The 14,130-nt window shown below is 35.5% G+C and overlaps 1 protein-coding gene across 1 annotated transcript; it reads right to left on the minus strand.

The window, feature by feature from the left end:
• Nucleotides 1-1,684: 1,684 nt before the first annotated feature.
• LOC113758212 lies at nt 1,685-2,850 on the minus strand. The gene is made up of 3 exons (XM_027301162.1): nt 2,758-2,850; nt 2,418-2,605; nt 1,685-1,928 (listed from the first exon to the last, which is right to left on the minus strand). Exons 1-3 carry the CDS (start codon nt 2,848-2,850, stop codon nt 1,685-1,687), a joined length of 525 nt encoding a protein of 174 aa, XP_027156963.1.
• Nucleotides 2,851-14,130: the final 11,280 nt, after the last annotated feature.

Here is a 14,130-nt window from a genome sequence, read left to right on the forward strand (position 1 = left end):
GGTCTCCGGTGATGATTCTCTTATATTCCAAAACTCTATCTTAGCACCCTTTCGGGTTTTTACTAAAGTTACCCCCACCCATTTTTCTTCTTTCTTCTTTTTTTTTTGCTCTTCTTTTCTTCTTTTGTTTTGTTTTGTTTTTTTCTTTGTTTTCTCTCTTTTTTCATTTTTTTTTTATAAAAAGGTGCCATTTCAAGTTTTCACCTTGAGACATAGACAAGACAATTTTAACACCAACTGTATCAATTCAGTCATGTTTTGATAACTAATGGCATCAGTGAGACAGTCTTCTCTGACATGTTTCAGAAAAATTGTATTTACATTATTTGTCAATTGATTAAGAAAAATTTTCCTCAAAGTACTGTAAAAGATGAAAGTCGGCAACTTTTGGCTCTTGTAATTAGGATCGGATGGAGTATAAAAGAAATGTTAAGACTTGAAAGTAGATCATATGATGGGTTTGGAATAATTTGAGATAGCATTCTTTCAAAAAACTTGCTCAGTATAGGGTTGGAAAGAAATAAAAATTGTGCCCCAGTTTAATTCTAACCAAACTTCTCTATTTTTCTTTTGGGAAAATGACCTGTTTCATCCCTTACATTTCGCAAAAATATTCTTTTCGTCCCTCACTTTTAAAATGAAGCAAATTCGTCCCTGACATTTAAAAATTAAAACTATTACATCCCTGAACCTAATTTTCAATCTAAATCAAACCATCCAATAACCCAGTAATAAATTTTAAAAATAGAATTGATAGATCATTCGGTCAATTTCATCATATTCATATGACATTTATTAAACCAAAAAAATAAAAATTATAACATAAAAGGCCATTCTTTGTTTTGGAATAGTAGAGTTTTTTTTTGGATAAATCTTTTCATGCACCGTTAGTATATCTGCTTGCGAATCTAGATGTGTATCATAAATATAAAATTTGGTGTTTAAATTAAAATTAAAATGATATGCCAATACATAAAATCGTCAGTGTATACAATGATAATGTAGAAAAGATTAATCTTTCTTTTTTATGTTATAATTTTTTCTTTTTTCTTTTTAGGTTCATTAAATTTTACATGAATATCAAGTTGAGTTAACCAAGTGATCTACCAATTACACCCCCAAAATTTGTAATCAGGTTGATTGATGGTTTGATTCAGATTGAAATTTGGGTTCAGGGATGTAATAATTTTAGTTTTTAAATGTCAAGAACGAAATTGCTTCATTTTAAAAGTGAGGGACGAAAAGAATATTTTTGTGAAATGTGAAGGATGAAACCGATCATTTTCCCTTTTCTTTTTTTATTCTTTCTTTTCTTTTTCTTCTTTTTTCCAGAGAAATAAAATTGCCCCAGTATGGGGTTAGTGATCTTAAGGGGCTGTCAAGTGATGGAGGATAAATTATTCTAAAAAATCAAAGGGAAAAAACTAAGCATAAGATGTCTAAATGAAAGAAGGAAAGAAAGTCTACCTTAAACCCATCCCTTGCAGTAATTTGAGGAAAATTTTTCTTAATCAAATGAAAAGCTTTTTGCATATGTCTGCATTGATTGGTTGAGAAAAAACTTATCCGTCCATTTCCATAAGGACAACCGCTCTCCTAGGTAGCACTTTTTTAACCATGAATGCTTCTTACCAATTGGGGGCAAACTTTCCTTTAGTCTCTTCTTGCATCGGAAGAATTCGTTTCAAGACCTTATCTCCATCTTCAAATAAACGAGATTTAACCTTTTGTTATAAGCACGAGCCATTCTTCGTTGATAACATTGTCCATGACAGACGACATTCAACCTCTTTTCATCAATTAGAGACAATTGCTCATGGCATTCTCTGATCCATTCAGCTTCTTCTATTTGAGCTTCCATCAGAATGCGTAAGGAAGGGATTTCAACTTCTACAGACAATACTGCTTCTATTCGAAACATAAGATGTCTAAATGAAAGAAGGAAAGAAAGTCTACCTTAAACCCATCTCATGCAATAATTTGAGGAAAATTTTTCTTAATCAAATGAAAAGCTTTTTGCATATGTCTGCATTGATTGGTTGAGAAAAAACTTATCTGTCCATTTGCATAAGGATAAGCGCTCCCCTCGGTAGCACTTTTTTAATCATGAATGGTCGTTACCAATTGGGGGCAAACTTTCCTTTAGCCTCTTCTTGCATCGGAAAAATCCATTTCAAGACCTTATCTTCGTCTTCAAATAAACGAGATTTAACCTTTTTTATAAGCACGAGCCATTCTTCGTTGATAACATTGTCCATGACAGACGGCATTCAACCTCTTTTCATCAATTAGAGACAATTGCTCATGGCATTCTCTGACCCATTCAGTTTCTTCTATTTGAGCTTCCATCAGAATGCGTAAGGAAGGGATTTCAACTTCTACAGGCCATACTACTTCTATTCCAAACATAAGAGTACGGAGTTGCTCTAGTAGAAGTCCTGATCATAGTTCTGTACGCCATCAATGCAGAAGGCAGTTTCTCATACCAATCCCGGTGTGCTTCAGTTATCTTACGAATGATCTTCATCAAATTCTTATTTGTAGCTTCCACGGTTCCATTCATTTGAGGCCTATAAATTGTAGAATTTCGATATCTGACCTTAAACTATACATATAACCCATCCACCATGTCATTATTGAGGTTCTTGGCATTATCAGTGATCAATATTTCCGGTACGCCAAAACGATAGATGATATTATTTCTCAAAAAATCTGACACCACTTTCTTAGTCACATGCTTATAGGATGCGACTCAACCCATTTAGTGAAATATTCAATCGCCACTAGAATGAATCGATGCCCATTTGAAACAGGAGGATCAATAGCTCCAATCACATCCATTCCCGACATCGAACATGGTCACGGAGCAGTCATATTATGCAATTCTGTAGGAGGAGCGCGTATAACACTATGACATATTGATGCAAGAAACATTACTATTTGATGAAATATGTAAAATTATGCTACTTTTCGCTACTCCATATGCTTTGCAAGTGAAATCACCAACCATATCAACCAATACTACACAGTACTTTAGCTATTAGTGTTTCCATTGCGATTCAAACTTCAATCCACTGGGAGTTGGATCTTGTCCAACCAATAAAGGGGGAGGAAAAAAGAAAAAAAAAAAGGTCAGGAACATTAAATAGAGAGATGGGGAGACAATCAATTAATTATAGAACCCTGGGCATGTGATTTTGAGTGTTTTACGATTATACCCTCTTAGAGAATCACTGTGGTATGAAGGCCATCCTTTTAAGTAAAGCCCTCTTTCTTCCCGTTTTCCACTAGAACAGAGTACCCTTCTTCTAGCTACTAGCTAAGGCACCCTACTTCACCAGCAGAACAGGAGTACCCTGACAAAATCTCCATAGTAAGCCGAAAATACACAACCATGCTCCATAGTAACCATGCATTTGACATTTAACACACTTTTTGACAAAATCTACATAGTCATGCTCCATAATAAGCCAAAAATACCATGTTCTCATGATCTTCTTAGCCAGTAGATACCCATTCATGTGTGATCCTGCTCGTGACAACTATCGTCCAAGTCATCGGCGTTAGGTTCCGGTTCGGTATCTTGATCAACGTCAATGCTCTCACTTTCCGATATGTTCAATAGGAACAACATTGAGGGAATTTCCATTTGAGGAAATTCATCAAAGGAACAATTATTACGGAACATATATTTACTTCTACTATCCTCAAACCTTCGATTATACATCCTTTTCTACAATTTGGCTTATCATGCAACATTCATTCGTACTCCGATTGTACTACCATTTTTTACTTTCACGTACGGGAGTAGAAAGAATGTTGTTTGACTCCGTTTCAAAGCCAAATTGGACAAATGATATTTGTCCGGCATTGTGATCACTGTGGATATGGCGGCTTTGTGGCTCCACCTCCACATGTATCTCACATGTTGTATGTTGTGATATCAATTTCGTATGATATAGCATATCAATGTCATCTTTGCACCTCAATTGCATTTCCGCAAATGTACTTTGGCCAACAGAATTTCTAAACCATAAATTCAACTTGAAAACATTTTGATGTAATTACATGTAAGTGTACGCTCTATCCACTAACTCATCATAGCTTATTCAATGTTTCACTAATATGATTTTTTTGCACCTTGAAAGGTCATATGCGAATGATCCTCCGGTCTCAACTATTTTGCTTCCCCAATAAAATTGAATCACCAATGCGATGTTTGTTGACATTTTATAATCTTACGAATATTTTTATGTCAACGTATATTCTTCAACAATTTCTCGTAATTGTAATATTAACTCAACAAACGTCTTCATTAGTAATAATACCACTAATAAAACAATCACCAATTACAAATGAATAAGTAAACATAAAGTTATCAAACAAATAGTATTATTCAAACTGTATGATTAATGATTCTTTGTTAGTATTAATCAAATAATTATTACTATCTATTTTTAAATACTATTTACAATTAACTTGTAATCACAATCTCCTTCTTATAATTAACTATTATTTATTACTCACTAATTAAAGTTATTATTAAACTACTGACTAGTAATATAAATTAGTGCAACTTATTTCTTTTAAATATTTGTATGAATGACTATTTACTATTACTATTAATATTACTTACCAACTAATAGTTCAAGTACAATTAATTACCAGTTATTATCTTCATTTACATTGTATTATTGTTATTTACTATTTATTATTAGTATTTAATTTTAACCATTTACTTTTTACTTTTACTTTTACTATTTACTCTTTATTATTTACTTTTTACTTTTACTTTTACTATTTACTATTTGCTATGTTACCATTTACCGTATTTTTACTATTTACCATTCACCATTTATTACTATTCATCATTTACTCTTTACCATTTACCATTTACTATTTACTATTTACTATTTATATTTTCTTATTCACTATTTACTATTTAGTATTCACTAGTTTTAAAAAATTAATCATCTACTAAGGACTATTGACTATTAAATTGAATAAACAAAAAGCAGTTTAATATGTATAATTTAAAATAATTGCAAATATTAGAAAATAATTACTAATAAAACTTTTAAATAAACTAAACTTTATAATGACAGACAGCACTATTCTGCACTTCTTCAAAAATCCTTTTCCTAATCCACCACTTTTTCATCACTCAAACGACTATGCCACTCAATTCATCACTTTTTCCAATCCAAACCGTTACCAAAACGACAATGCCACTTGATCCACCACCTTTTCCGATCCAGAGGATAATGATAGACAGTCTTCCTGGAAAATAATGGCTACTTTGAGAAGATAAAGAAGAAGATGATGGGGGAGGGATTTGGATTTGGGGTTGTGCAAGAGAGAAATAGAAATGTTAGTCTGAAGTTGGGGTTTTCACTTGAATGAACAAGGGTCAGTTTTATAGAAAACTGTCGGCATGATACAATAATTGTAGAAAGTTGTTTTGATACAATAATTGTACTTACTGAATCTGTAATGCTACTTTGACTGAAAATTTTTTTTAATTGAAACTGGCACTGGTGATCTCTTGTATCAACGGTCCAGAGCTACTGCATTTAAAAAAAAACTATTTTTCTATTATCGCAAATCGAATTTGTGGCAAATGAAAAAACCCTACGAACTGCGATTGTTGATCAAGTCATGATCAACGATTCGAAAACTAACGCAACAAATGATCTTTATGGTTTCAAAAAAAATTTCACTTCTCTGCATATGTAATTTGCGGCAATTTGTGTACCATTGATCAAGTGGATCAATGGTCCACAAATTTTGCATGAGCGGAATCAAAAAAAAAATTTACAATGCCGCAAATTAAGTTTGCAGCAATGTGTCGACCATTGATAACGGTCCACAAATTTCACTTGTGTAGAATAAAAAAAAATTATTCATATCGCCGCAAATTTTGCTTGTGCGGAATAAAAAAATTTATTCATGTCGACCCTTATATTATCCATATATCTTATATAACACCACTTTTATGATTTTTTTGGTTTTAACATTATTTCGAGAAATTCGCTAGGAGTATGGGATTGGGAAAACCCTATACCTGATAATTTGAATTATAACTCCTAACTGGCCCAGGTTCTGATACCAATTGTAACGTCTAACAATGGTCTGATACCAATCATAACGTCTCAGGCAAAAAAGCTAACTCAATAACTTTTGGGTGATTTTCTGATACCAATCATAATGTCTCAAGCACAAAAGCTGACCCAATAACTTTTGAATATAAATCACAAATTATATATGGATAACGCAATTTATGAGTAGCCCATTGACATTGATCTTATATTCTAGTACATTTTTTTGTTCTTAATCGATGTGGGACAAAATGGGGTCTCACATCTCTTTTATAACTAGAAATCATTAAGCTTGAGAAACTATGTTAATTAAAAAGCTCAATAAATTAAGACACTAAATTTGAGTTAAATATTGAGAAGAATAACTCGCTGACAAGACTTAAAGTGATGTATATGTAAACTATCGATTTCACTTTATAACTAATGTTACAATTTATGCTAATCAAGGTTTGTACATTATTGAAATGGGGATCACAAGCTGATGATGGACACAAATATGAAGAATCCTTTAAAACAGGGGCATAATTTGCTGGACAGAATAAAGAGTGTGAAAGCTTAAAATATAATGGAAAAAACAATAGACACAACTAGTCTATAGAGAGCAAGTTCTGGAAGGTGAGCATCTTACTTTTTTTTTTTTTTTTTAAAAAAAAAAAAAATGCTTATAGAGTAGCTAGAACTCTAGTATGTTTTCTTGTAATTTAATACAGATCTACATATAAGACTTGCTTTGAGGAGTATTGTCAACAAGAATTGCGTGGCTAGGGTTGTCGTCACCACCACTAGGGTTACTCTCCAGGCTGCTCCATGAGCATGGCTGCCCATCAACCTTTGGTCGAGGGGCAAGCGGCATCCCCGACTGGAAAGAAATCATTCTCCCAACTGTTTACACAACTGGCAATACCACAAATTCAGATTCGACCAGCCTCAACATATAAAGGAGAGATTGTTGTGGTGTTCTCCAAGGAAGATGCGGACAGATTGGCAGCGCCCTATCGTCTAGCTCTCGTGGAAAAGTTTTCCCATGGTCGCTCGCCATTGGAAGAGATCAGAAAATTCTTCGCTTCCCTCAACCTGCGTGACCACATTAATGTCGGTCTTCTGGATTACAGGCATGGTTCACTATCGCGGATCGCGGTCGCGTCACGGTCTCGGTTGTTCCACATCCGTCGCGGCATATCGGTTGAATATCGGGTGATACGCACATTATAGTATATAAAAATTTTCAAAAAATCTTTCAAAAATTACTAAAAATAGAAAATACTATAAAAAGCACAATTATCAAATTAAATTCACTAAATACCAACATTGTCATATATAGTTACTAATTATTAAATAAAATAATGCTGTCATTACCATAAGGGCCTATAGCATTAGCAATTAATGATTTTAGAATCAAGTGTGCTTTCTAATCCTATTTTAAATGAAATAAAAAATTGTATATAAGAATAAAATCATCATATCTTACGTAATACAATACAAATCTCTGTACACAAAGGATTGATCCACTGCAGTGCCTAGATGATTGATCTTAATTTCCTAAAATAAAAAGAATAATAAATATCACAAAAATATTAAAATTAATGAATTATTTACAACTCTTGAATTCTATCAAATATATTAAAAACATATTTTTACTTTATTTACATACCTATTAGTACCATGTAAAATGATGAGGAGGTTCAAAACATATTTTTAATTTGTTTGCTTTGCCTTTTTCTAATTAATTTATCTAAAATCATCTTAACCAACATAATTGAGATACATGGAATAAATAAATTACATTTATGATCGTTAAAATGTATCCAAATAATGACTATATATTTCCTAACTAAAATTTGGATAAGAGACTACTAATACAAATTAATCATATACTTAATAATATATAAAAAAATGCCAAAATGCATTACATAAATTTATAGATATCTAAATATCACATCACTATTTCAAAGAAGATACAGACCTTTTGCCCTGATGCTTGAGGTTAAAATTATGAGTCCAATCTGTTGATTACTTGGGCCAAATTTGGACTTTAAATGGTTTTAATTTTTCCTTCTATTTTTTTCTTGTCTTCGGCTCCAATACAAAAGCCCAACTTCCCTTTAATTTTGGCATCGTTCCTTTCACCTTTCTCAATTCAGATTTAGCAGCCGTCCCATTCTTTCTTTCTTTTCACTTTCCCTTTCTTTTTTTATCCTCCTTCCCTCTCTGCAAATCGATGTTTCTCTCTGCAAACCAATGAAGAAATTGAAGATGTTCCCTCTCTGCAAACCTCCTTTCGTTCTTTGTCTTCGCTTTCCATTAGGCTCTTTTTTCTCTTCCCTCTCTGCAAAATCGATGTTCCCTCTTTGCAAACCTCCCTCTCTATAAACCAATGAAGTGTGAAGAAATTGAAGATGTTCCCTCTGTGCAAACCAATGAAAATTGATGGTATGTTTCTCTAAATAATGATTCTGTCTTCGGGTGTGTTTCTCCAAATAATGAATGATTCTATGCTCTGCTTCTACACCTTCTCCAAGTAATTGATTATTTGTGGCTGAAAAAAAAAAAAGAAAGCATGAGAGGAAGAACGGCTTTTGCTGGTGCAAGGCTTTGTATTTGTATGACAATAATTGAGTTGTTGCAGGATTTTGTGTAGCCTTTTGTTTCTGTTCAATGTTTTGTTTGGCCTTTTTGGTTCATTTTTGGGTAAAAGTCAAAATAGAAGTAGTGAATTATTTGGTATTCAATTATTAAGTTTTCCTCTGTTCGATTATTAGGTGTAAGCAGTGAAAATTCCTTTGTTCAATTTTTGGTTCAATTTCCTCTGCTCAATTCTATTCATGAGTTGCCGACTCGACTCCGAGTCGTGTCCGAGGATTTGGCCGACAACTTCTTACACCGTTTTGACTCAGCTAATAACGTCCGAGCCTGCACGATTCACATCTGGTATGACCATACCGACGTTTCGGGGATCGGTATCGTACCGGTCCCCGGCGTTCCGGTTATGACTCGACCGAGTCCGGTACGACTCGGCCGAGTTGGCGAACCCTGATTACAGGCACGTATTCCTGCGCTGCACTTTAGAGGCTGATTTTAACTGAATCTGGATGAGAGGAGTTTGGCAGCTGAGTAAATACCCCATGCGGGTGTTCCGCTGGACTAGGGACTCCCAAGTTCACAGAGAATCTTCGTTGGCTCCGGTTTGGGTATCGCTATCAGCGTTGTCGCGCCCCACTTTTTGAATGAGATGTGTATGTGTGGTGTGTGGTGTGAGTGTGTGTGTGATATACATGTGAACGTGTGCGAAATGAAAGGTAAAAGGCCATGGGACTTAAGAATGCGACGATTTGGCCAAGTGAAGTTCAAAAAGGGTTTTTTTTAATGAAAATGGAGTCGCCACTTGGTATCGAGTTAGGGTGTACCAAGTCACCCAAAAATGATTTTTTGTTTTTGAATGAAAAAAGTAAATAAACCCTTTTAAAGAACTTTTTGGGTCTACGTAACCAAAAGAGGGATCGGGGGTCACATTTGACGAAGGGGAAGGCAAGGATAAAAATCCAAGGCACCCCTTCGACCTAGCCAAGGCTAGTTGCGTGACTTAAACCAATTTTCCCTAATTTTTCTACCCAAGGTATGTATCGCGTGTTGGATATGTCTATATGAATGCAAAAGCCTAGACCTAGGGGGACATGGGGGAAATTTCTCTTCAAAGGTTGAGTGGTGCCAATCACATTAATTGTGAAGCCCAATAATGATCCTTTGGAGAGGTCACATGTAATCCTAAATGACGTAAAAATGAGTGGAATGCATGCTATGTGAAAATGTGAGTTTGTGAAGTGGGAAGATTGATAAAAATACGATATAAGTGGAGGTGTGCAAATGTCTTTGATATACTCCAAGTGCAAGTGGGCAAAAATGCATGTATGCAATTTAAAGAAAAGTGCGAAAGTGTCGGTGTGCAAATGAAGATGAAAGTACTCGTGTGCGAGTGAAGAAAAAAGTGTTCGTGTGCAAGTGAAGATAAAAAAGTGTTCGTGTGCAAGTGAAAGTGATAAAAAGGTGCATGTGTGCAAATGAGACAAAAGTGAAAGTGTGATGATAGAGTGGATTGAGAATGCATGAGCCTAGGGAATTCATGCATATTTGGTACGGGGAGACCTAAATTGTGACTCAATTTGCCCTTTTATAGAGAGGATACAAGCGTGCTAAGGCTTTAGAAAAAAGCCACACTCGTCTATATCCCATATTTAAGGGGACTCTTCAAGCAAATGAACCCTATAACTAGCATGAAATGCAAAAATCCTAAAATGGAGGGAAAAGGGGTTCGAGGGGCATGCAAAATGATAAAACTAAAAAGAATGCATGACATGTAATGAACATGCAAATGTGTACTAACGAGAGGACATCCCTAAGGGTCTAGCGTTGGACTAGCCCATTCTATGAATTCCGACTAGCGTTGGACTAGTGGAAACGTACATTCATCCATCATATTCATTCAGGCTATGGAAAGCGAGTAGACATGCCAAACACTTATAAACCCATAGCACATAACATTTAGCATGCTCGACTAGATGCAAGGCCCTAACAAAGCAAATTAACACGTAGTAACTAAGCATGCATGACACGTAAGACAATTAAAGCCCTAACTATTACATTTGCTAGCTAGGCACATGACTTCGATAGGTCTTCATTGAATGCTCCTCCAAGCCCTATCTATTACAAGCCAAGAGGTGTACACATACCCCATAAAGAATAACTTAAATAAAAAGCAGAAGTAAATGACATAAATAAAAGAAATTAAAGAAAGGCTAGGAAAGCAAAGTAGACATGTATATTCACATAACACGTAGGAGCACGTAGGAAAAATAACTCAAGAATATTGAAGTTACCTCCCTTGCAATGGAAATCGAGTAAATGAGATATTAGCTTCAAAACAATAAAAAGGGTCAAGGCACCAATTTATTTGACAAATAATCACAAAGGATAAAAATAAACATGAATTTGAATCAATTAAATCATGTCAACAACCCACATTTAAGAAGTCAAGAGAAGAAAGGACTTGATTGCAAAGATTGACAAAATTTTGGGGCCAAAATTAAAGAAAAACAAAGTTCAAGGACTTATTTGCAATTAAAGTAAGGACCGAATTGAAAGTAGTTGAAAATATCCAGGGCCACAGTGAAATTAAAGAAAAGTACAGGGACTGATCTGCAAATGCGTTCTCTGGTTTCTTAATGGACCAGGCCATGGGGCCATTTTATTATTTGTTTGGGCCAAAGCTTCCCAGCCCAACCGAAAACCCAAGCAAAAACAGATGGGCTAACTTAACTATTTTGACCCAAAATTAGGCAACCAAACAGATGGGTCATGAATTTCTAGCCCAAACCAAAAAACAAATAAACTGAAACAACTTTCTTAAACCCAAACACAAAATATCCTCTTGGCCCTAAACATTTATTTCATTAAACCCAACAAGATAAACAAATCAACAAAATTATTAAGCCACAATTATGACCCACAAACAAGAATTAATTTAACCCAAAAGGCTACTTAAGAAAATGAGATGATGATTAAAATTCAAAAGGATGAAGTAAGTTCCACTTTTCTAATTTTTGGGTCATATCAGAATGAGGGGAGAACTTGAGGGGTTCATATGCAACAAAACAGTGATCTAATTGAAGGAATTACAACAGTTTCGGGGGGCAAATTATGAAGTTCTAAAATTCTGGGGTTAAATCATAATGGAAATGGAAATTGAGGGACTGGAATCATGAATTTAATCAAATGGTCATCTTCTCCAAACGGATTAGCCATCCGCTGCTGTTTCCATTTTTGCTTTGCGGACAAATGAACACCAGAAAATTCAACTCTGGCTAATCAAAAATAATGAAACTCACACAAACTTGTTATCCTACCATTTCAAATTGAGTTCATTCAATCCGGAAACATGGGAAGCAAAGAAGTAGAAGACAGCAATGCATCAAAATTTCTTAATCGTAAAGAAAAGAATCGGCCAATTCAACTAGTTTCTCCACGCGAAAATGTAAACAAGGGATCTTCCAATAAGAATTTTCAGCTCAGGCATTTCGTCGAACAGATTAGGGGCATCAGGAATTTGATCAGATTTTTGCTCAATTGAAGTTATGATTCGCCCAAAAATTGTTCAAAACATAGGGAAATTCAGTCCAAACAATCACAGATAGCATGTATGTTTCACAATCATGTACAACCGGCAAACATTGCAATGAGCAAATTCAGAAAAGACATGCTTTTGAGAGCTTCCAACGTTTGTGTTTGGAAAGAAACAGAAATTGAAAGGCAGAGGACAGCTTACGATATTTTCTCTCGGTGAAATTCCGAAGGCGGCAATGATGGATTGGCGGTGTGGTAGTGGCGCTTTCCTGGCAGCGGCAATCAGCAATTCCTCCGCCCCATTTTCTGCCCGAGATTCCTCCTCAGTTGCTCCCTTTTTGGCTCTGCCTGAAGCTTCCAATTTTCCTTTCGGAAGTTTCTTCCTTTTCCCATTCTTTTCCTTCTGCCCGTAACCGCTGGCTTCCTTCCACGGCTCTCCCTTTTTGATGTTTGCTTTTTCCCAGCTCTCCCCTGCAACCTTCTCCCGACCTCTCTTTTCTTTTCCGTTCACCACCCTAAAACTTCTCCTCGTTGCCTGTTTTCTTTTTTCTGCTCTAAAGCCCGTTGCTTCCGCTTGTTCGTGTTTTTTCAGCCCCTCCGTCCGCCTCCAACTTCCTTGTTTTTCTCCTCTCTTTTTTTTTGCTGAAGCCTCTCTCGGCCTCCTCTCTTTGTTTCTGCTATCCTTTTGCCCGTTTTTTCTTTCCCCCCCTTGCCGGCTGCCTTTCCTTTTCTTTATCTCACGGTGGTTCTTACCCTAACCTAGCCGTCACTTTCTTCTTCCAAAAACTCCTCTGCTATCTTCGCCGTTCTCTTTTTTCTTTTCTTTTTTTAGTTTGCCACTGCCAACCTTCTCTATTTTTTTATGCCCGTCACCCTTCAAGCTCCCCTGTTTTCTTTTCTTTTTCTTTTGTTTTTCCAGAATCTCCCCTCTGTTTTTGTTTTTCTCTCATCCGTGGCCTCTTTTTTCCTCCCAATTCTCAAAACCTCCCTTCTAAGCTAAACAAGTGTCCTCCTAAATGTTGTGTTGTCAATTAAACAAAAGGGACACTTGTCCCTCAAATTCCTTAACCACTTGTCCCATGATTGTTTTGTACACTTGTTCAACATGCACACTTCCACCTATTTTTGCCACTTTCATTCTTTTTCTTTCATTTTTCATTTTTCATCATTTTTCACTTTTTCTCTTCTTTTTCCTTTTTTTTCATTTTCAAGAAATTCTATGCTAAAAACACAAAAAACTAAAAAACTAAAAACTAAAAAGTGAAAAAAACGAGCACAGACTAAAAAATAATTAGTAAATGAAATTACACCAAAATTTGGTGTCTACAGTTTGCCCCTCTTTGTCTGAGTTTTGGAAAAACTTGAGACAAAGAAGTAGACACCAAATGCTTACCTGTGTTATTCGGCTACGAGCGTCTCGAACGATGGATGCTTTAGAAATGGGGACTGACCCCTTTGACAAAAATTTAAAATGGGATTGATCCAAACAGAAAATTTAAAATCGGGATTGACCCGAACAGAAATTTAAAACGGGGATAGACCCACGGGATAGACCCGGACAGAAATGTAAAATTGGGATAGACCCACGGGATAGACCCGAATAGAAATTTAAAATTGGGATAGACCCACGGGATAGACCCGGACAGAAATGTAAAATTGGGATAGACCCACGGGCAGAAATGTAAAATTGGGATAGACCCACGGGATCGACCCGGACAGAAATGTAAAATTGGGATAGACCCACGGGATAGACCCGAACAAAATTTAAATGGATGAATTGAAGTGAGATGGAGGTATTGGTTGGGGTTGACCCATGTTTATTGGTGATGCAAATGAAAGAAGCGAAATTTGAAGTGTTAATGGGACTGATCCACGTTCCAATGGCTGTGAAAATGAAGTGTCTCGACAATCGGACAGG

This window comes from Coffea eugenioides, unplaced genomic scaffold, assembly GCF_003713205.1.
Source record: "Coffea eugenioides isolate CCC68of unplaced genomic scaffold, Ceug_1.0 ScVebR1_396;HRSCAF=1068, whole genome shotgun sequence".
Lineage (NCBI taxonomy): Eukaryota > Viridiplantae > Streptophyta > Magnoliopsida > Gentianales > Rubiaceae > Coffea > Coffea eugenioides.

Excerpts from the sequence above, each read along its gene's own strand:
- LOC113758212 (XM_027301162.1), bottom strand. The coding sequence starts at position 2,850 with ATGTCGGGAATGGATGTGATTGGAGCTATTGATCCTCCTGTTTCAAAT. Across the intron at positions 2,606-2,757 it reads TTGAATATTTCACTAAATGG|TTTAAGGTCAGATATCGAAA; the intron begins GTTGAGTCGCAT and ends TTATATGTATAG. Across the intron at positions 1,929-2,417 it reads ACTTCTACTAGAGCAACTCC|ACATCTTATGTTTCGAATAG; the intron begins GTACTCTTATGT and ends TCTTTCATTTAG.